This window comes from Carcharodon carcharias, chromosome 4 (genome assembly GCF_017639515.1).
Source record: "Carcharodon carcharias isolate sCarCar2 chromosome 4, sCarCar2.pri, whole genome shotgun sequence".
NCBI lineage: Eukaryota > Metazoa > Chordata > Chondrichthyes > Lamniformes > Lamnidae > Carcharodon > Carcharodon carcharias.
Window position 1 is genome coordinate 99,903,027 of NC_054470.1, and position 23,724 is coordinate 99,926,750.

The window sequence follows — 23,724 nt, forward strand, 5'->3', positions numbered from 1 at the left end:
CAATGACAGTTTACAGAAACACAATATGCAACTCCCACACCTCTCCCCCTATTCCAAGACCTCATGCTATCAGGTTGCTTTGGATAGGAGCTTGGATGTGCTGCTGGAATCCTCATCCAGTGCATTTTATGACTACACGAGGACAAATGTTCAGGGTGGGAGTGAGATCATTTTAGGGGGAGGCTAGGGTTTCACATCTCTGAACCTGCCAGCTGCACAGTTTGGAGGTGAAGTTTCCAATGGCCTTCTGCAGTTTGTCTAGTAATCTACTCAGTTTTGGATTTATTGTTGCATGGGGAATTTCTACACTTGGGACAAGCGGTTATTGCAAGGAGATCGATTAGTGGTGTGAATCAGAATTAATCTTGCATAAATGCAATTTACGAATTAAGGTTCCAGATTGCATCTATTGTTATTAAAATGCTCCTAACATGCCTCGGCTGTGCATTCCTCCTCATATGGGAATATGGATATCAGTTAAGTGCCCCTTAAGTCGGCCCACCCAGCAGCGCAGTGTTCCATTCTGCCCGAAAGCCCTCCCCACCAGAGTGTTTTCATAGTTTCAATTTCTACTGCGCCATAGGTTCAGGTTGCAAGGTGGTGGTGCAGAGGTTCTGTTATCAGACCAGGTCCCTGTGTAGTGCAGCGTGGAGGTGCGCTTCGGGCAAGCTGCCTTCATAATGAGCATTTAAGATATTTAAATGTATTCATTTGCCATTCCCGACATGGCACAGTGGGAACCGCGTACCACCACTGATGCCTGGAGCGGACAGCCGTGACCTGTTTTCACGCTGACGTAAATCTGACTTTTGTGCTCCCGTAATATTTTTACCTGCTGCCCGCCATTACGCCCACGACTGACAGGAGCAGAAAATCCCACCCGTAGGGTACACCTACACACTGACTGTAGCAGATCAAGAGGGTAGCTCACGGTCTTAAGGGCAAGTAGGGATGAGCAATAAACACTGGCTTTTCCAGGGGTACCCACATTCCATGAACAAGTTAAAAATAATCTCCACCAACAATATACTGCAAACAAAGTTAGTTATTAAATCTGAATGTATAATCTCCATCCCAAGCAGGTTCCCAACGTTAGTAGTAATATCCAGTTTGGGCCTCGGCTAGAACAGTGTGTCCAGTCCAGGACACCACACTTCAAGAAGAATTAAGGCCTTGGAGAGGGAGCTAAGTGGACTATTACGGTGCCTGGGAATGAGGGGCTTCAGTTACGTAAAGAGATTAGGGAAGCTGGGGTTGTTCATTTGAGAGCAGAGAAAGTTAAGGAGAGATTTACTAGAGGTGCTCAAAGTTATCAGGGGTTTTGATTAAATTAATAAAGAAAAACTGATTCCATTGGGAGGAGGTTTCATAGTTAGAGGACAAATATTGTGGGTGATTGGCAAAAGAAGCAGAGGCAAGATAGGGAGAAAAAAATCTTTACGCAGTGAGCTCTCACGATATAGAATGTCTGAAAAGATAGTTGGAAATATACCTGAGAGAGGAAAACTTTGCAAGATTATTGCGAAGGAACAAGGTAGCAAATCAAATTGGATAGCTCTTTGAAACAACTGGCAAATAGTAAGCAAATGCTCTATTGTAATTCCATTGCTTTTTATATGTTGTGCCCAATGTTCTATGATAAGCCACTTAGTGACCCACATAGAAAGAATAGGGACACTTGTTATCAGCAGTACAATACATAATTGAGTGTGTTTGAGATAAAGGATATTAGGGTAAGTATTAGCATTCTCTTAAATATAGTCCACGTTATACAATCAAGTTCTTCTCCAGGGTTCGGTAAGTGATTGAACACGCTACTTGCTAAAGATCAATAACAACCTTGGAAGAAAGAAGAAGTCCTACATTTTTTTTATAGAAGACAACATGATCTATTGACTATTGATACTAATGCTTGGACATTTCAACCCACCTTAGTCGGAAAATGGTGGATTCATCTGCTGAATCATCAACATCGAAGACATGGTTTGGAGGATACCAAGAGCGGTCTTTCTCACTCATCAGAGCAAAAAGGGTATAGTACACTGGTGGAATACCTATTGAACCAAGGGCATCCACGGTTAGCACAAGTGAAAATCATAACACTGTTGGTTCCTCAGCTATTAACTTGTTCTTTGTTTTAAATATTGTTATGCTGTATTTGGCCAGCATGAGAACTGTAAAACTATTGATACTCAATGTTGCTTTGAAATTGTAATTACCTGTCATCTAATTTTTCTGCAACTCATTATGGTCATGTGCATTTCCTCAAACATTATTAGTTTATGCCAATGTAAGATCTAATGAATGATCTGTTTGCAATAGTGAACGTCAAGGTGCGTGACTAGAATTATGACCAGACTGGTGAACATTTTAGTAAAAAACTTGCTTTATGTCAAACCATTTGTTGACATGGTAAAGTCTTGGCGATACATACAAACACACAACATTTACTATTGCTAAATTACAGCAAGTGAGAGCATGTCAGGCTGCACATTAATAGTTCATGTGTTTATGAGCACAGAGATATGACCGACACCAATTCAAGCCTTTCTCCATACATAGGTTTTAAGCCTGCTCCATATGCAGAATAGTGGTTAGAATACTAGGGAAGGAGTGGGGGAGAATGACGATTTACATGTGCACAGGCTAAGAAGTGTCTGCAAACAAAGTATTTCTGTGCCAATATCTGCATATTAAAATATGAAATCCTGAAACATCTCTCTAAACTGGTTAACAAAAAAGACAGTCTGCTCAAAGCACAGAGACGTAGCTAGGTTCAGCTCGAAATTATGTTGATACTCATTTCTTGGCCGGCAGTCCGATATTGTACTGAACAGAATGTGGAAGAAAATAAAACGTTAGTGGAGAGAAAGGAAGTAAACAGGACCTTATGGCCACGGTTATTGCTAAAAAATTAAAACCACAAACTACACTGGCAGCAAACTACAGAGGTGGGCATGTAGTTATCTCAGTTTGAGCAGGAAAGGGTTGTTACGAAACATAAGGGAAATTACAATGATAGAAACAGGTTTAAAACTGAAGTACACATTTTCTTCTCTGTGCTTTGTTCAAACAATTATTAGCAAGAATTACCCTCCCTGAACCCTCGCTGCACAAAATAAATAGCCACAACATTTCCCCTGCTTACATGTAGCAAGGTACTTTGGTAAGAAATGGCCTCTTAGCACACTATTTCCTGGCATAGATCCAGGAAGAACACCACAATTGGATAAAAAGCTCTTCCCTGAAATTCTAAGCTTGAAATAAATTCTCCATCTTAACTTTATCTTGCATCTTCAACTTGGCTTAAAAAAAACAGGCAAGAAAGAAAGACGGATGGTCCATCAAGCCAGCTTCACAGTTCCTATTGGACTAATTACCTTCTTCTGCACTGTATGATCCTATGACTTTATGACTATATGCTGGACGCAGAAAGTATATCATTGACTGTAAGTCTGAAATTGCTAATATATGAGCCAAAGTAACTGGTGCAATGTGGAGTTGCTTCCTCTTCAAAAAGTTTGTGCTTACAACACATGCAGCTTTAGATGTGGGTCACTCACTCACATGCAAGAAAAGTTAGTACACCTTCTCAGCCCAACACACCCTCAGATAATCACAGGCTGCAATTCATTGATTGCTAAACAATAGAGTTATCAGGGCATTTTATTTTGAAGCATGAATTGGAGGTTATGCTGAGAAGATCTCCCCCTTCATCAAATCGTTTTCAGTGCTAGTGAAATAGAAGATCAGCATGAAGTCAGGATTGCCCAACACAGTGTATGTGGGAAATTCTCAATCCTCTAAACCCTGATTCAAATCCAACTCATCCAGCAAGAAAGGAGCATGTTTGGGTCAGATAACCAATTTATAAAAAGGCTAGTTTTGCACTATTAACATGAGCAATGCTTCAAGTGTGTAAATTGGACATCTGACACGATCCCACTCCATTTTCAATGGGTGGATTAGGTTAAAATCATGGTTCATGTGGGATAACAGAACATTATGGGCAGAATTTTACATTCCCTGGCTGGCAGCTTTGTAACTTGGCGGGGGGGGGGGGGGGGGGGGGGGGCGGGGGTGCGGGGTACTTCATATTCTTCGAATGGCCTTCCCGCCGAGCTCTCGCCCTCCCCAAGGGAGAGGGGAGGGGGGAAGAAGGGAGAAGGCAAGGGGAGGCTCTTCATCAATGATCTCCTTTTAACATCAGACTGCCCCCACCCCATAAAAGTGGTTGCTGGTTAGTTTGATAATGTTCCTTGTAGTCAGTCATAAATGGAATGAGTTTTAATTTTCTGTGAGGGCAAATATTTTCAAAGCGTCAATACCCTTTTGGGCACCTCCTTCAAATAGGGGTGGCCCTGGAAACACCTGTCCTTTTCCAAAGCTGCTCTGTTGCCCAATGAAAAGCAGTGTGCTCATTGTGTAAAATGGTTTTATTAGTACACAGCAACAAAGGTAATGTGCTACTAAGTCAAGAAATGAAAAAAAAATAATCTTGATGGCACAAATTATACCCTGGCTCCAGACAAAAAGGAATCTGATAACTTCATAAACTATTGGAATCTCTTGCAGAGCATCCAGGGAGACAACATCAAAATAGTAAACGCCATTCAGTCCCTTGAGCCTTTCAATGAGATCATGGCTGATCTATATATTAACCCCAACCATCTACTTTGCTTCCACATCTTTATTTTGACCTTCAACTTCATGTACTACATGAAGATTTTCTAGTTATTCAGTATTTTTCACAGCAGCAGGCCACATGGTTTTTTGTACATTATATATATATATATATATATATATATATATATATAGACATAACTGTATGGAGAAGGCTGACTGAAACATAGGGTCGTTTCCTCTCGGTCACTGTTCACATGTTCGTAACTAACGCAACATTTTTTTCTTATGCATGAGCATTTTTAAGAGGAAATAACATAAAACAAAACTGTTTCAAAGCTGAGAGGAGGTAGAATGCACTGAGGTTACAATTTGTAACACCGTTGAGTGGTAGGATAAGGTTTTGTTCCCAAATTCCCAAAGTGCCAGCAATTGCATCACAGTTGATTGTCAAACATAGGTATGGAATTAGTGAATTAGTCATCTTGGATTAATCTACCTCCAGGGTTTAGAATGGGAAAAGAGGTGAGTGCAGAAAACAATAAGGGACCAAAGAGGGAGCAGGAGAACATACACCATCGGTGTGGGCCCAATTTTAAGCTACCCTCTGCCTGCCGAAAACTGGACTCGGGGGGAGGGGGGGGCAAGGATAGACAAAATAAGGCCAGCTACTTACCCGGTCTGATCCCGCTGTCTTCCCACCTTGTTCCAATTTTACCCATGAGAACAGGCGAGCAGGACAACTGGAAGTAGGTGCCAGGGCCCTCTTTAAATAGACAGAGCAGAGACCTGACATATTTGAGTCCAGGTGTGCAAGTTTAGGTGGAGGCCTGAGCAAGGGAGCAGTGATGGCTTGCCATCAGCCAGACCTGCCAGGAATCACACCGTGGACCACAAAAGGCCCATGTGGGCAAGTAAATAAATTTAATTTGGTGGGCTGAGGGGGGGCAGGAGTGCTCCTCCAGGGCTCCACAAAAAATAGCCTTGGACTCCCTTTGACTCAGGCTCCACATCTCCCCATGGTCCAAACCTTTATCATTTGCTTGGATTGCCAACTGCAGCCTCCTGCCACCAACCCCTCTCCTGGGCCGCCAACCAGGTAGTGGATCTGACCAGGTTCAGGAGGGAAAACGAGAAAATTGATGATGGCAACAGGAGCCGACTGTTAAGATCCACATCCTCAGGCCAAGCAGGTTTGCCTCCTGCCGGAGCCAGCACCTCCATAACCATTCTCCCCGCTCTACCCCTTTAAAACCAGTTCATCACCTCTTTAAATGAGTCATAGTATGCGCAAAAGGAAGAGAATACAGTCACAGTAATATTGAACAGCGTGAACAAGAGCATATACAAACCATATGCATGGATAATGCTGACAGGATTTAAAGGAACGAGATAAGAGTTGTGAATGCGGCAAATAAAATACAGACAACAGATTTAAGCAGAGAAAATAAATATAATTGAATTACTGGTCAGAGATTTTCAAATTCAAACAGATTCAGAAAGCTGGATAACGACACACTTAACAAGTGGTCAGCGTAGATTAAATGGAATAGTCATGCTTGACTTTTGAATAAGTAACCGAAAGAGTAGACAAGGGTAAGGCAATGGATGTGATACATGGACTTTCAAGCGACTTGATATGGTACCAAATAATAGGCTCACAAGTAGGTGGAATCAGGACAAAAAGCTGAATGGACAGCATACTAGGTAGTGCAGTGATTAAACAGAAGCTACTCTTTCTGGCAGAAGCTGAGAAGTGGTATTCCGCTGGATCAGTCCTGGGACCTTTTGCATCATTGCTCACGATTAACATTTAATGATTTGGTAGGAATCGGAAGTACAATATCAAAATTTGTGGAGGACCCCAGACTGAGGGTTTCGTTTTTCTTCAATTTATTTGTCCACAGGGTGTGAGTATCACTGGGGAGGCCAGCGTTTATTACCCATCCCTAACAGCCCGAGAAGGAGGTTAACGCTGAGGGAGACTGCAACAAAACACAAGACAACATTAAGAAACTTGCAGAATGGGCGTGCAAATGGTAAAGTTATTTTGATATAGAGAAGTGTAAGATGGTGCATTTTGGTCGGGGATGGGGAATAAAGAGGCCACTTACTCCTTGAAAAATAAAGCTCTAAATGGGGTAGTGGTAAAAAAATGGATCTAGCGGTCCAGATTCACAATCATTAAAAAGAGCAAACAGGTGAGCAAAGCAATGGGATTGCAAAACACTGAGTTGCATTTTTAGGAAAGCAGAACTCGAAAGCAGATAGGTTATACTCAACCTATATAGAACTTTGGTTAGATTAGAGGTATTGTGTATAGTCTTGATCTCTAGATTACAAAAAGTATACAGGGAAGCATTGGAAAAAGTGCAAACTGACAAGGATGATACCAGCACTGAGAGGAATGATTGAACAGGCTCTAGAAAAAAGGCTGCAAGGTGATCTGATAGTGGTCTTAATGGGTTCGATGAGATAGACGTAGATAACAAGGGTCAGATTTTCCAATCTCGGATCAGGTCAGAATGGAGACAGGCAGAAAAAAAACGGCCGCTACATCGCCTGGCCAGAAGTTCTGCCTCCATTTCCACTGTCAGCGAATTTCATGAGAAGGGGGAAGAAAGTACTAGCCTTGGGACTGACCCACGCTCATTAACAGGTCAATTAATCTGCTCAAGGGCATGTTAAAAGCCCGATTTTTAGAAGTTTTGGAACATTGGTGCAGATGGCTGGCCTTTCCGAGCTCTCAGCCTTCAGACATAGTGAAGGCTGGCATGCAGCAAGTCGGAGGCAATTCAGGACAGAAGAAAACTTTGTGGAGAATAGTGGCATGGTGTAAGATGGTGAGTTACCTATCTTATGAAGAGCAGCACGCAATAAAGGGTGGACAGTCTATTGAAGGTGGCAAGAAGGGTCATACTGGTGGCAGTCCATGCGGGAGCAAATACATATGAAGAGATACTCTGGAACCTCTCCAGTCCGGAAATCTATTGTTCAGAAATTCTGGTTGTTTGGAATCTTTCTGAGCAGTCTCACTGAGCAGACTAAGTAACTCAGGGCCTCATGTTAGTACAGCACTTTGGGTGCAGAAACATGGAAGGTACTGTGCTTGGATAAGTAAACCCATTTTTATTAATGCTTTAGAATGTTTTATCACTGTCATATGTTTCAGGTAAATATTTATATCCAGTGTTTTCCAGTTCATATACTTGTGATTGGGCATTCTAATATCATTCCATAAACCAGAAAATTCTGAAATCCAGAAAACCTGGCGCCAAGCATTCTGGAATGGAGAGGTTATAGAGTAATATCGATGTCTTATACACAAGGATTGCCTTAAACCTCCAGTATTGAGGGTGTACAGCAGTGTTCTCTGGGTCCTAGGTTTGGGAAAGGCAGGAGGGAATTGACCAAGAATGCCGTGCAGGTTAATGATTGGCTGACCACATGGTTTGGAGGCAGCAATTCTACTGCTTTAAACATAGGAGCACTGAGAGAACCATTTTACAGGTGCCCTTTCATCCTGCCCGCTCTGGAGGCAGCCTGCCTCTGTTCCCACATCCTGGGAGCTTAAATGAATGGCAGAACCGTTCCCTTACTCAACTAAGGCCCCGACATGGGAATATCGCTGCTGGTTCCAGTTTGGCGACCCGGAATCGAACCCACCCGCCGTTTCTCTTCTCCTTTGGGGAAAATCCAGCTTCAAGTTTTCACTTGTCAGGGAATCCAAAGCTGAGGGTCATAAACATAAGATAATTCAGGAGAAACTTCTTTACTCAGAGTGGCGGGAATGTGGAGTTAACTACCGCATGGGATGGTTGAGTTGAATAATGTAGGTAAATTAAAGGAGAAGTGGGTTAAGTACATGAAGGAGAGGGAGATGGAAGAATAGCTCAGTAGGCTAAGATAAAGGTGTGAGGCAGCTCTTGTGGAGCACGAAGACTGATATGTATCTATTAAGCCAAAAGACCTGTTTATGCACTGTATAATTCGAAGTAAAATTTGCCTAGGGGTAAGGTGGGGTGTGTGGCGACAAGCAAAAGTGAGTAATCAACCATGCTAGGAACTTCCGTTCCAGCCCAAAATAAACTGAATGCTGCAGAAAGTATATATCTGTTAAATTTTCTCAGAGATCATATGAATGATCTGAATCTGTGCAACCTCTGACAATAACAATGAAGAAAGACATCCATGTAACTTGTTGCAGCATAAATCCAGCTGTTTACTTAATCATTGAACTCCTCCCTTTGTGACCCAGCCAACCAATTTACCTAGTCAAAAAACCATCACTGAATCACCTATCTTCATTCTTTTGGGGGTTTTCAACCTCTTCTGGCAGCTTTTCTGGTTCTATATTTAAGCACATTATTCACACCATAACAGGAAGTTTAATAGCTTCTGTCAGTTTAAAATTGAGGAGCATTAAGAGAGTCGTGAGTGAAATTGACATCATGTAATCAGAAAAATGTTCAACATTTCCAGTCAGCGGCAGCTCAGTGCGTACATTAAAAAATCAAACATCCTGTTGCCTTTGGGGCTGTAGTGACTGATAGGGCAACTCCCTGGAGTGCTGGACATTCAAACCCATTGTCTATCAGCAGGGCTGCTTGTCTTGTCCAAACAATGATGTACACAAAACAGTAATGTTGATCTACAGTGCTATTGTAACGTCGACCCCAAAAGTTACAAATTGGTCGGAGTTTCTTTCTTCCAAAATATTAATATTTGTAGAAACACCTGAGACTTTGCCCTCTCCACAGCATTAATTGCATCTCCCTGTGACGTTACAGATCCACTGGGTCCCATACTGGTTGCCACCTACGTCTGCCCTCCAGGAACTCTGAAACCACTCCATCACACTGCCAGAGACTTTGTAAAAGCAGAATTGACTCTAAAGAGCTGTGAGAATCTGGAACTTGCTTCCACAGGAAGTGGTTGGAGCACATTGTATAGATGCAGTTAAGGGGAAATTATACGTGCAGATGAGGGAGAAGAAAATTGATGGTTACAATAGTAAATTTTGATGAGGAAAGATGGAAGGAGGCTCGAGTGGAGCATAAACACTAACATGGACTGACTGGGATGAATGGCTTGTTTCTGTGCTGTATATCCTATGTAAAATTCCTTCCCTGCAAGTTGGGTGCCTTATCCTTATACCTTTATTTAAAAGTATATGCTCAAGGTCACCCTAAAGCGTGAAGCCATTAACACCATTGACTGGGAGGAGAATGCTGCCGATTGCTAGGCATGGCACCGCCTGGTCCATCAAGGCGCAAGCCATTTCAAGGCTCAGTGACTTGACAGCGAGGCAGAATGGTGGAAGCAGAGGAAGGAGAAGGAAGCCAATGCAAGGCTGCGATTTTCACTCCCCTGCGCAACAACATGCCCCTACTGCAGGAGAACATGTGAATCAAGAATTGGGCTCCTCAGTCATCTGAAGTCTCACCAAGCCTGGCAGACATCATCCTCAATTCTGAGGGGCTGCTGATGGCTTTAAATAATACTCGTGCTGGGCCCTTCTTGCAGCTGAACACAAGTTCTTCGGTGAGTGACAAGCAAATATGTTGAATAGATCTGCATGATCTGAGTTTGGAAGTAGATCATCAAACAGGTCAGTGTGACTGTTTGACATCATAACTGTGCCAACTTCGAGGACTTTCAGCTCATGCAGGGCACACCTGCATGAGGGCCCTTCCCAGCTTGGGTATCGAGCAGGCTGCACCAGAAGCAGCTGGAGGCTCTGCACCCATCTGAGGAGGGTTCTAATTGGATACTTCAGCAGATTGAACCAGGCAGCTTTTTTGGTTCTGTGTTTAAGCACATTATTCACACCATAACAGGAAGTTTAATAGCTTCCATCAGTTTAAAACTGTGGAGCATTAAGAGAGTTGTGCGTGAAATTGACTTTCAGGTTAAGGACCCAAAGATTAAGCCGTCTCCTGTTTTAAAACTAAACAGGAAAATTTAGTCCTTTGTATTCTCCTCACACATTATACTTGACAACCATCATTAATTGTGTAATAACCCACCTGGTTCACTAATGTCCTGAGGAAATCGGTCATCCTTTCCTTACCTGGTCTGGTGCACATGTGGCTCCAGACCCACAGAAATGTAATTGACTCTTAACTGCCCTCTGAAATGGCCCAAGAAGCCACTCAGTTTAGCGGCAAGAAGGGATGGGCAAGAAATGCTGGCCTTGCCAGCGAGGCCCACACTCCATGAAAGAATAAAATAAACCTTCAGTGTGGAACCTTACTTATTGAAAATCCAATTTTACTAATGGGTCTTGTTTATCTACCCAATAGTTACATACTTAATAAATTCTAATAAATTTGTCAAACATAATTTCCCTTTCGTAAAACTATGTTGACTCTGCCTAATCATGTTATAATTTTCTCGGTGCCCTTCCTTAATTATGGATTCATGCATCGCCCTGATGCTGCGTAGAATTAATAGTCACATAGAAAAATGTGGATTGATTTGGAAGAGTCAGCATGGATTTGTTACAGGAAAATCGTGTCTAACTAACTTGCTCAAGTTTTTTTTTAAGAGGTAACAGAGATGGTTGATCAGGGCAAGACCGCTAATGTGGTGTATATGGATTTCCAAAAGGCTTTCAATACAGTGCCACACAAAGACTTGAGGAAAATTATAAGTTATGAAATAAAAGGGACAGTAGCAATGTGGGTACAAAATTGGTTGAGGGATAGGAAACAGAGTAATGGTTAATGGGTATTTTTCAGGCTGGAGGAAGTTTTGAGGTGGAGTTCCCCAGGGGTCAGTATTGGGACCCTTGCTTTTCCTGATATACAGAATGATCTAGATCTTGGCGTGCAGGGGACAATTTCAAAGTTTGCAGATGACACAGAACTTCGGAGAACTGTAAACTGTGAGGTGGACAGTGCAGAACATCAAAAGGACATTGACACTTTGGTGGAGTGGGCGGATAGGTGGCAGATGAAGTTCAATGTGGAAAAGTGTGAGGTGATACACTTTGGTACAAAGAGCACGGAGACACAGTATAAAATAAAGGGTACTATTCTAAAGGGTGTGCAGGAGCAGAGAAACCTGGGTGTAAATGTGTATAAGTCATTAAAGGTGGCAGGGCAGGTAGAGAGAGCTGTTTCTAAAGCATACAGATTCTAGGCTTCATTAATAGGTTCATAGAGGGCAAAAGCAGGAAGGTTATGATGAATTTATAAAAGACACTGGTGAGACCTCAGCTGGAGTACTGTGTACAGTTCTGGGCACCACACTATAAGAAGGATGTGAACGCATTGGAGAGAGTGCAGAAGAGGTTTACAAGAATGCTTCCAGGGATGAGATACTTCAGTTATGAGGAAAGATTGGAGAAGTTGGGACTGTTTTCCTTGGAGAGGAGAAGGCTAAGAGGAGACTTGATAGAAGTTTTCAGAACAATCAAGGGTCTGGACAGAGTAGATAGGGAGAAACTGTTCCTGCTCGTAAATGGATTGAGAACCGGAGGGTACAGTTTTAAAGTGTTTTACAAAAGAAGCAAATGCGAGGTGAGAACAAACATTTTCACACAGCAAGTTGTTAGGATTTGGAATGCACTGCAGGAAGTGTAGTGGAGGCAGGTTCAATTGAGGCATTCAAGAGGGCATTGGGTGATTATTTAAACAGAAACACTGTGCAGGGTTACAGGAAGAAGGCAGGAGATCAGCACAAAGTTAAAGACAAAATACCTGCGGATGCTGGAAATCTGAAACAAAAACAAAAAATGCTGGAAAAACTCAGAGCTCTGAAGAAGAGTCATACGGACTCAAATGCTAACTCTGTCTTTCTCTCCACAGATGCTCTCAGACCTGCTGAGTTTATCCAGCATTTTTTGTTTTTGTGGTACTAAGTTAAAATGCTCAGAGATGGTGCAGACACAATGGACCAAATGGCCCTCCTTCTATACCATAACAATTCGGTGATTGATGTAAGATTAACTGTCCTGTACTTTCCAATTTCTCTCTCCCCCTGCTTTCTTAATTAGCAGTATTACATTTTCTGCCTTCCAATCTACTGGGGCCTCCAGAACTAGGTAATTTTAGAAGATCACAACCAGTCCATCCACTAAATCTACAGCCACCTCATTTAGAACCCTAGGATGTAAGCCATCAGGTCCAGGGGAATTCCTGGCTTTCAACCCCATTAATTTCTCCAACATGTTTTCTTTACTAATATTAATTATTGTAAGTTCTTCATCGGTTTTAGACCCTTCTGGAAGGCTTTTCATGTCTTCTACTATAAAGACAGACACAAAATATTTAACATCTCCATCATTTCCTTATTCTCCAATATAATTTCTCCTATCTCATTTATTAAGGACCCGCATAACATATAAACATAGATAATGGGAGGACATGGTCATTCGGCCCTTCGAGCCTGCTTCTCCATTCAATATGATCATGGCTAATCCTCTATCTCAACACCATACTCCTGCTCTCTCCCCATACCCCTTGATACCTTTAGAGCCTATCCTTCTTCTACTGCTCTCTTCCTTATTATGGGCATGTAAAAGCTCTTATATTCTGCGGTTTTTATATTTCTTGCAGGCTTATTCTCATTCTATTTTCTCCTCCTTTATCAATTTTTTGCTCAACCTTTCCTGGTATCAAAAACTCTCCCAATTCTCAAGCTGACTACTTTTCTTGAAATATTATAGGCTGCTTCTTTTAATTTATTTCTATCCTTAACTTCTTTAGTTATTCACAGATGAATCACTTCTTCTATTGAGTTTTTATTTCTCAACTATGGTAGATTTACTGAGAATTATGAAATATTTCTATAAATGTTCATCTACAGTCATACCTTTCAATCTAATTTTCCAATCTACCCCAACCTACTCGCCCCACGTACTAATGCAATTGGCTTTATTCATGTTCAATAGTCTAGTTTTGAACTTATGTGCCTTACTCTCAAACTTGACGTGAAATTCTATCATAATATGATCACACTTTCCCAGAGAACTCTTTACCATGAGATTACTAATTTGCCTTTTCCATTACACAAAACAAGATCTAAAGTATCCTCTTCCCTTGTTGGTTGCATGACGTAGCATTCTAGGAAACTGTTTTGGATGCACTCCAAACATTCCATACACAACAGCACAATGGCTGAGAAGAATTCGTACAAAATTCTAAAATTCTGCTATTGCCAAATTATTTGTAGACTTGTTTTATTCTTCTACATTGATCATTGCCCTTCAGCAGCATATCATTTTTGAATCACAATGCGGTATTTCAAAACATTTACAGAACAGAGTTTATGAACCAAACCATGCAAAGGGAATATAGCATGGCACAATTTCCCGATCCAGTGACTCCTCAGCTGCTCTCAGCATCATTGAGCTCAATTTAATGTTGGCAACAAGGGAACTTGGAAGAAACTCGGGTTGCCTCTGCTGGGGAAGGCCCGCTGGAGTTAAGCGCTCATAAGATACTTAACTCGTCAGTGTCATGCATTCCCCTGGAGTTAGGGCCAGTAACTTTTTGTTGGTCAGGTGCAGTAGCTACTGCCGATAATACACTCACCAGGGGCCCAGGATAATCAGGGACCCAGGCCAAAGGTAAGCGAAGACAGGATGGGGGTTGTAGGTAGGGGTCGCTAGCTGGAAGGGGGAGGGGTCAGAAGAAAGGTCAGGAGGATGGTTATCAGTGCCACCAACCCCCCCTTCCCAAGATGACAACCATAGTCCTTTGCATCTAGTAGGGAAAATACAAATGCCTTTCTCCACAGCCCAACAATACTTAACCTTAAAACACTCCTCTCTGAGAAAGTGATTGGGGGAAGAGAAGCTAGGGCAATCAATTGTATGAATGGATTTACTGTTATTCTCTGATTGGTGTTTGCCTTAAGAGTAATACGGGGAAGAGGCCAGAACGGAGGCTTTATCATCTACAGAAAGCACCTGGCATAACAATAATCACAATAGGGAAAACACCGAGAAAGTACCTAATTTCAAGCTCTGAAAGTATCAAGCATTCAATCACTGGTTGAGGTGACTAAGATCCTTAAAGAGCCTCTTTCCTGTCTCTACGTAACCATGATAAGAGAAGGAACAGAGTGAAAATTTGAAAGATAATTTTCTTGGTTTGCTATCTCTGCTACCCCCAAGAAGGGTAAAGATAAAGGTGGATTAAAAAATACAGATGATACTAAGTGTAGAAGGGGAGATAAGCAAATAAATTATACAGATTTTAAGAAAGGGAATGCATTTGTACGCACAGACAATTTTGTTTTGAAAACAGAGGAAGCAATCCTAACCAAATAAGTGTCAGCCTTTTCCTGTATTTTCAGTGAGAACCTGCACTACAATAGTTGATCAACCCACCTTCTGGCACAACTGAAGGGCACTACTATTCAAATCAAATGTAAACATTTAGATGTCACAGAAGAACATTTGAAAAATGATCTAATTATCATGAAAGTAAAACAAAGTGCTATGAAACAATATAATCTGATTTGAAATTCTCTAGGCTGCAAATTGTTGTGCTTTATAAATAGTGAGAAAATGCAAAATCCTCAGAGTGCATTACAGAAACAAAACTAATACAACAAATAAAAACAAGAAAACAAAATACAAACACCCTTGCTGCAATAGCAATAGGTGTGACCTTACTCATAGAAGCAAAAGATACATGCCCAGGTGACTCAACAAGCAGTTGAGTCACACAGATTAGGAACACGCCGGTTCTATCAGACTATGTTCAATTAGCAGATCTAACCAAATTGGCCTCAGTAGACCTCTCTGAGAGGCAAGGGCAAGTTGCTCAGGGCATCCAATCATCACTATGTAGCAAAACCTGGTGTAAACACATTTTTGTAGACTTAATTCTCACCTAACAATCAGCATGTGGCTAGCCTCAGACACGAAAACTGCCCATTTGAAAATATCAGAGAATTTCTGGAATCATGCCATAACAAGGAGTCAATGCTTTTTTTTAAAAATAGGGGGAAGGGGAGGGGAAGGGGAGGGGAAGGTGGTCAGAAGGAAGAGAAAGAGGAAAAGGGAGAAAATTGGTGAGAGACAGAAAGAAAATAATCAACTCCCGCTGGTTTCATTTAGAACGACTTCCCATGAGCAAATGACTCAATCATTTCCTTGAAGCTATTACAATCTGCAATTTCCATTCCCTTTTACAAAAACAAACAATAGTATCAGATTCTGGGGAACCCCTAGCATGCACCACCTTGTTATGCTAAAATATATGGAAGGGGAAATCGCCAGAAAATTAAGTACGTGGAATCACTGGCTAAAATCTTATGGAGGCAACAGGGATCTTGGTCGCTGGCTTAAGAGCCAGCAAGAGCCATACATCCTCTTTTCAGGAAGGCCCACTCCTTCTTGTGCCACTCAACTTGACAGGCGAGTTGCAGATCTTTCCCCAGGATCAAGTACCCGGGGGCAGAAGTCCTGTATGCCAGAAGTTGCTGGCCAATCAGAGGCTGGCTGCTCAACTGAACTGCAGCGCCACTAGGAAGGCAATGGCTGCTGCTGGTATGACAGACCCCCCCGACACCCTCCCACTCCAATCCGAGGACAACTTTTGTCACTGGACCCGAGGCCACAGGTGGGTGATGGAGTGAGGAGGGTCGCGGGGTTGGAGTTGCAGGAGTTGGGGGGGGGGTGGTGGAGGAAGGATAGCAGCAAGGACAGGGGGTGGTTCTCAGCGGGCTCCTCGATCAGGCATTGTGTACCTTTGAATGGGGGACCCTCCCCAAGAGACCACAAGCAACCCCACACGGGTTTGTATGTTGTGCTACAGACGTGGCGAGTCACCTGCCCGCTGCTGTGTAAGCCCAAACACTTCAACTTATCATGATTATCATTTGGTACTTCTCATATTCCATAATGCACCAAATAATCTCTAATATTTATTAATATGCACAACTGAGTGCTGAGCCAAGCTGATCTTATCGAGGCTGGTATCATGGGAGCTACAACTGGTTTCAATACTCCTAGAGTAGGAAAGGGTTAAAAATATTAGGCAAAGTTCCAATCCTTTAAAACTATCCAGTGCCTCCCGATGGAGAGGGTATGAACACTGGGTGACGGCGGGGCAATGTGTTGCTGTGATCCCCACCCTAAAAAGTCTGGCAATACGTCTGGACTAAGCTACAAGAATGAGCCAGAGGGAGTTGTCAACAGCAAGACTGCCCCTCAACAAGTCAAACAGCTATAGAATACAAAATCAAATATATTTTTTAAATATCCAATGAAATCACAATGTAACCACTGTACCATGAAAAAACGTTATTAATAAATCAAATGCCAAAGTGACTCTATTTTACAATGACGTTTTTATCATGCCCTATTAAATATTCTAGTAACCTTTCTTTTGCAGGTAATTTGTGCACATCAAGATCCCACAAAGAGAAATGATATCAATGACGAATTAATCAGTTTTAGGTGGTACTGTTTGAGGGAGGAATAGATGCCAGTAGCTTGGAGAGCTCCTGACCCTTCTGAATTTCGCTACAGGATCTATTAGAGTCAAGTAGGCAGACAGCCTAGGCCTTGGTTTAATGGAGGATGACACCTCCGACAAGAGGTCATTCCCTCAGCACTGCACTGACATGTAAGCTGGATTTTGGGCTCATGTCCTGGAGTGAGACTTGAACCAAGGGATCTCTAACTCAGACATTAGAGACCTACCAACTGCGCCTAAGTGGTCAGCACCTAACATTAAAAAAAAATTACTAGAAATTTGGTATCTTTAATTTTCTTGTTTCACTTTTCATTACTTTCATCACATCATTGCTTTTTTTTATCAAGGCTCATTGCTTAGCAATAACCTGCTCACTGACACTCAGTTTGGGTTCCACCAGGGCCACTCAGCTCCTGACCTTACTACAGCCTTGGTTCAAACATGGACAGAAGAGCTGAATTCCTGAGGTGAGGTGAGGAGTGACTGCCTTTGACATCAAGGCAGCATCAAGGAGTCCTAGCAAAACTGGAGTCAATGGGGATCAGGGCGAAAACACTCCGCTGTTTGGAATCATACCTAACATAAAGGAAGGTGATTGTGGTTGTTGGAGGTCAATCATCTCAGTTCCAGGACTTAACTGCAGAAGTTCCTCAGGGTAGTGTCCCAGGCCTGACCATCTTCAGCTGCTTCATCAATGACTTTCCTTCCATCATAAAGGTCAAAAGTGGGGATGTTCGCTGATGATTGCACAATGTTCAGCACCATTCGTGACTCACCAGATACTGAAGCAGTCCATGTTCAAACACAGCAAGGCCTGGACAATATCTAGGTGTGGGCTGGCAAGTGGCAAGTAACATTCGCACCACAAAAGTGCCAGGTGATTACCATCTTCAACAAGACAGAATCTAACCATCGCTCCTTGATGTTCACTGGCATTACCATCATTGAATCCCCACTATCATTGAATCCCCACTATCAACATCCTGGAGGTTACCATTGACCAGAAGCTGAACTGGACTAGCCAAATACATACTGTGGCTACAAGAACCGATCAGAGACTAGGAATCCTGCAGCAAGTAACTCACCTCCTGACTCCCTAAAGCCTGTCCACCACCTACAAGGCACAAGTCAGAAATGTGATAGTATACTCTCCACTTGCCTGGATGAGTGCAGTTCCAACAGCATTCAAGAAGTTGACGCCAACCAGGATAAAGCTGCCCACTTGATTGGCACCCCATACACAAACATTCACTCCCTCCACCACTGATGCACTGTGGCAGCAGTGTGTACCATCTACAAGATGCACTGCAGGATCTCACCAAGGCTCCTTAGACAGCACCTTCTAAACCCGCGACCAATACCATCTAGAAGGATAAGGGCAGCAGATAGATGGGAACAGCACCACCTGGAAGCTCCCCTCCAAGTCACTCATCATCCTGACTTGGAAATATATCGCCGTTCCTTCACAGTCGCTGGGTTAAAATCCTGGAACTCGCTCCCTAACAGCACTGTGGGTGTACCTACACGGCATGGACTGCAGCCATTCAAGAAGGCAGCTTGCCACCACCTTCAAGAGCAATTAGGAATGGCCAATAAATGCTGGCATAGCCAGCGAAGCCCACATCCCATGAATGAATAAGAAGAAAACGTTGTTTTTGGATTCATAAATGCAACTTTGCTTTATGAAATACCCACCATACTAAGATTTTTTTTCTTTATTCTTTCCTGGGATGCGGATATTGCTGATAAGGCCAGCATTTGTTGCCCATCTCTAAATCCCTTGAACTGAATGACTTGCTAGACCATTTCAGAAGGCAGTTAAGAGTCAACCTCATTTCTGTGGGTCTGCAGTCACATGTAGCTCAGACCAGGTAAGGATGGCAGATTTCCTTCCCTAAAGGACATTAGTGATATGGTAGTAAAGAACTTGAGCATTGCTGAAAAAATACACTTTTTGTTGAAGCTTTTCACCCCATACTCATCAGGACAATTCACAAGAAAATGCCAATGCCAGGGGACACTGGCATGTGAACTCTTCAACAAAAGATATTTGTTATATATGGCAATGTAAAATTGGGGGTGCATTTGGTATATGACAATGTGAGATTGTTATATACAAGATGCACCCCAAGCCTCCTTTGATAGCATCCTCCAAACCTGCAATCTCTACCACCTCAAAAGACAAGGGAAGCAAATGCACGGGAAGACCACCACCTGCAAGTTTCCTTCTGAGCCACATGCCAACCTGGCTTGGAAATAATTCGCCATTCCTTCACTGTCACTGGGTTAAAAATCTTGCAACTCCTTTTCCTAACAACACTGTGGGTGCACCCACACAAGATGGACTGCAGCAGTTCAAGAAGGTGGCTCACCACCACCTTCCCAAGGTCAGTAAGGGATGGGAAACAAATGCTGACCTAGCCAGTGACACTCACATCCCAAGAATGAATTTTTTAAAATTGCGTATGTCACCGGCTAGGCAGGATTTAATGGTCATGCCTGATTCCTCTGAGGGTATTTATGAGTCAACCATTTGTATGGGACTTGAGTGATTGGTACACCACAACAATTAGGGATGACGGGTTCTCTTCCCTTAGGGACATTACTGTACTTTTGTGGCAGATTTCTGGCATATGCCACAAATCATTGGTTAATTAAAACTAAGCATATTTATGAGATAGTGGAGAATCAAAAACTTCATAATGGTTCAGACAGTGAGTAGCTGCGACATTCAAGCCATGAGATCCCACTTTCCACCCCAGTCTGTGTTGTGTAGGCAATTTAAACCAAGTAGGTGAGCTATCATTGGCAACCTATGCGGCTCTGGGTTATAGGGAAGGAGTGAAAAAAATCAAGACCAATGTTCCAGCTCTGGATTAGCAACACTTCCCAAAAGCAGATGGATGTTGACAGCTACTGAAGCCAAAACCAGGTTCAGTTTCAATAATCCTGTGGTCATGTAGTCTATTAACACCCATTTTCTAGTAGAATGACTGCTTTGGCAGGACATAAAGGGGTGCCTCGTACTGATGAAACAAGCTCAAAAACATTACCGCCTTTAAAACAAACACATAAGGGAGAAACTCAGCAGAAAAGGAGGAAAGAACAAAACAATATAGAGGGCTTGGATCCATAGGCAAATACTTCAGAACAAATCCTTTGGTTGACTTAATGTTTACTTTAACCAGGCTCAAACTCTCACTCGGCAGTGTCATAGCTTGTTTTCTTCAGAGATTCCCTCAACTCATTAAACACAGCGTTATGTTTAGTAAAATTATGAAAAGATGATATAGCAACAATGCAGAACAGCTGTGGATCAGGATCGCTTATGGAGACTATTCGCTTTACATCTATGATCAAAGCTGGTTCTAAATTTAATGAGAGCCCCCAAACGATGAACAATTACAACATTGCTGACCTTATGTCGTGAGATTTGGATGAGTATTACAGCTACCACTGCAGGTCAAATGTTTTTTCAGAAACTACTGACTCATATTTAGCAGGATCACACAACATGATTTACATTCCCAGTGGGTACAGTAAAGGGCTCAGAACATTTTAGGTTTCCACTGTTGCTAGGCCAAGGGTGAATGTAAACAAGGAGATGAGGGATCATGCTGAGTCGAGAGCCTCCTGTAGAGGAGGCATTAGAGATAACTGGTTCAGTCGTAGTCAGAAATAGAAACAAAGAATGCTGGAAAAGCTCAGCTGGTCAGGCAGCATCTGTGATGAAAAACAGTGTTAACATTCTGCTGAAAGGTCACTCAACCTGAAATGTTAACTCCCTTTCTCTCCACAGATGCTGCCTGACCTGCTGAGATTTTCTAGCAATTTTTGTTTATATTTCAGATTGCCAGCATCTGCAATATTTTGCTTTTGTGTCAGTAGTAGTCGAAACGTTACAGATGGGAAAGGTGAAGTTCCAATCCTCACTTTGTGCTTAATTAGCATGATGGAAGGAACTGTGCAGATGCTTAAGAATGCCTGATTGGGAAGAGGGCAAGGTAGTTGAACTGGCCAAGTGATCATAAGACCACTTGTTCACAAAAAAGACCTGGAGAGAAAAAGTTGCTTTTAATGATTTTTCTTAAGCAAACTTTTATTTCCACAAAAAGGCACCAAGATGAAAGGTGATGAATCTGCTTAATGGAAGTTCTTGTCCCCAAAGACTAAACGAGCATTTGGCTTGGCTAGATAATGAAATGAACGTCCATTACTGTTGCAATATCCTTTGAAAACAATCTGTGAACAAAGGAAGATAAAAAAAGAAACAGTAACACAGAAGGGTTTTTTCACCCAGCAAAGCAGTGAGGGCAGTCAGACAGTGTGAAAATGAAAATCATGAGATCTGTCGCTGAGGTGAAAAGATTGGGAAATGCTGGAAAATACTGCTGGTTAGACGAAGCCGACATGTTTTTGTCAATTACGATGATTCACTGATATCTGCTGGCATAGCATGTTCTTTATTTGACATTATCATGTAAAGTTAAGTTGTGTGGACTGGATTAATTAAGTGAATCTGGCCATATTGCCCATTTGTATGTTCACCTTATTGTGAAATGAACATAAGAAATAGTCGTCTGGTAGTACAAAATTTAAATGCTGCTGAAAAAAGACATCTTGTCGAAGCTTTTCATCTTGCACTCATTAGGACAATCACAAGAATACCAATGTCAATGCTCACCACGCAAGTTTGATGCTGAAATAGGGTGCATCAAAGACATCCTTCAGGGTAATGGCTACCCTGATCAGATCATTTCACACCGAATATCGCGCAAGCTCATGAACGGGCCTAAGGCTGTCAATTTCAGCCCTGAAAAGTGCCCAGTCTACTTCAGATTACCCTGGATGGCCAAGATATCTCAAGCATTTGAGCAACAAGTGAAGCTTTCTGTTTCATGCTGCTGCTATGCAGTAGCAACATGAGTGATATTCACCACGAACAGGATGCTGCATCAAGCCAAAAAAACACACTGCCTATCACACAAATGAGTAATGTGGTATATGAATTTCAATGCCAGTGTGATGCTAGGTATGTAAGCCATGCATCCCAAAGCCTGGCGGATCATATCAAACATCATGTCCCTTCTGCTGCTCGCAATGGACAAGATACAGACCGTAACCAACCAACCTGTGCTTGCAAAACTCAGAACACAGTGTCCAACATTAGATGTGATTCTGCGATTGGACAATATTTGCTAAATAATCCTCAGTGTGTTAAAAATTACACTGACAGCCAATTTAAGATTGTCAGTTGGGCTCGCAGTGTGGCATATTAATGTGTACTGGAAGCTACATTTATTAATGCTCAGGGCCCTGTTCTTTACAGACAGAAAGAACATATACCTGTTTCAGATAAACAAAATAAGTGATAGCCATTTGCTGGTTCATTCCTCAGAGCAATGCTTTGACTAATCAGAGTCACGCTGCCTGATGTAAAATTTCAAACAATTCTTGGCAGTTAACTGTCAGTCACCATTAACTGGTGCATTCTCCATTGCACTGCCTCTACCAGAGTCCAATGCCAACCAATCAACACCCTATTCTCATACAGTATAAAGCTGTTGCTTCTGCTCACATTGGTATTCTTGTGATTGTCCTGATGAATGCAAATCGAAAAGCTTCAACAAAACACCTTTTTTCAGCAATACTCAATCATAAGAAATATGAGCAGGAATAGCCATTCAGTCCTTCCAGCCTACTCTGCCATTCAATAAGATCATGGCTGATCTTCTATTTCAATACCATTTTCCTGCACTATCCCTGTATCCCTTAATGCTTTTAATATGTAGAGATCGATCAATCTCAGTCTTGAACATATTCAATAACTGAGCCTCCACAGCCCTCAGGGGCAGAGAATTCCAAAGATTCACCACACTTCAAGTGAAGAAATTCCTATCTCAGCAGTCCTAAATGGCCTTCCCCTTATTATAAGACTGTATCCACTGGTTCTGGACCCCCCCAGCCAGGGGAAACGTCCTTCCTGCATCTACCCTGTCAAGCCCTGTAAGAATTTTATATGTTTTAATGAGATCACCTCTCATTCTTCTAAACTCAAAGCATCTCAATAATTCATACTTGGCCTCAACTCACCAAGTTTTTGCAGGGTTTGTCTTCAGAGAGATTGAAGACATGTAACAGACTCAAATAAATATCGGGTTCAGGGCACAATGGAGTATGACTGTTAACTCTTAAAATCATACGATTATACCAGTAGATAAAGAGCAGTATGATTCAACCCCCACCACAAAACAAATATACCCCGATCACTCACGAAAGCAACCAACGCTCTTTGATGAAGTAAGGTAGAGGATCTAATACAATTGTGTTGTAAATATGAATTTCAAAAGATGATTGATAGAGAACCACATAACAGGCTTTTTAGCAAGATTAAAGGACACAGCATTAAAGCAGCACTGACATCATGGATAAAAAATTGGCTAAAAGACAGAAAGTAGAAGGTGCTGGGTTGTTTTTCAAGTTGTAGACAAGTATACAGTGGTATCCCCCAGGGATCAGCATTCGGACTGCTGCTCTTTTTGATTTTTATTAATGCCCTAGAGTTGGGTGTACAAGGCATAATTTCAACATTTGCAGATGATGCAAAACTCAAGAATATAATAAAAATGAAGATACAAGCAGACTTCAGGGGGACATAGGC

General features: G+C 42.1%; 1 protein-coding gene across 15 annotated transcripts in view; it reads right to left on the reverse strand.

Annotated features, from left to right (window-relative positions):
* Positions 1-23,724, reverse strand: part of LOC121277003 (tyrosine-protein kinase JAK2-like) — a 263,167-nt gene that overhangs the window by 93,309 nt on the left and 146,134 nt on the right. For all 15 annotated transcript variants that reach the window (XM_041185838.1, XM_041185835.1, XM_041185834.1 and 12 more), the window contains one exon: positions 1,931-2,054. In XM_041185838.1, the coding sequence (XP_041041772.1) occupies positions 1,931-2,054 (124 nt within the window). The remainder of the gene's footprint in view (positions 1-1,930; positions 2,055-23,724) is intronic.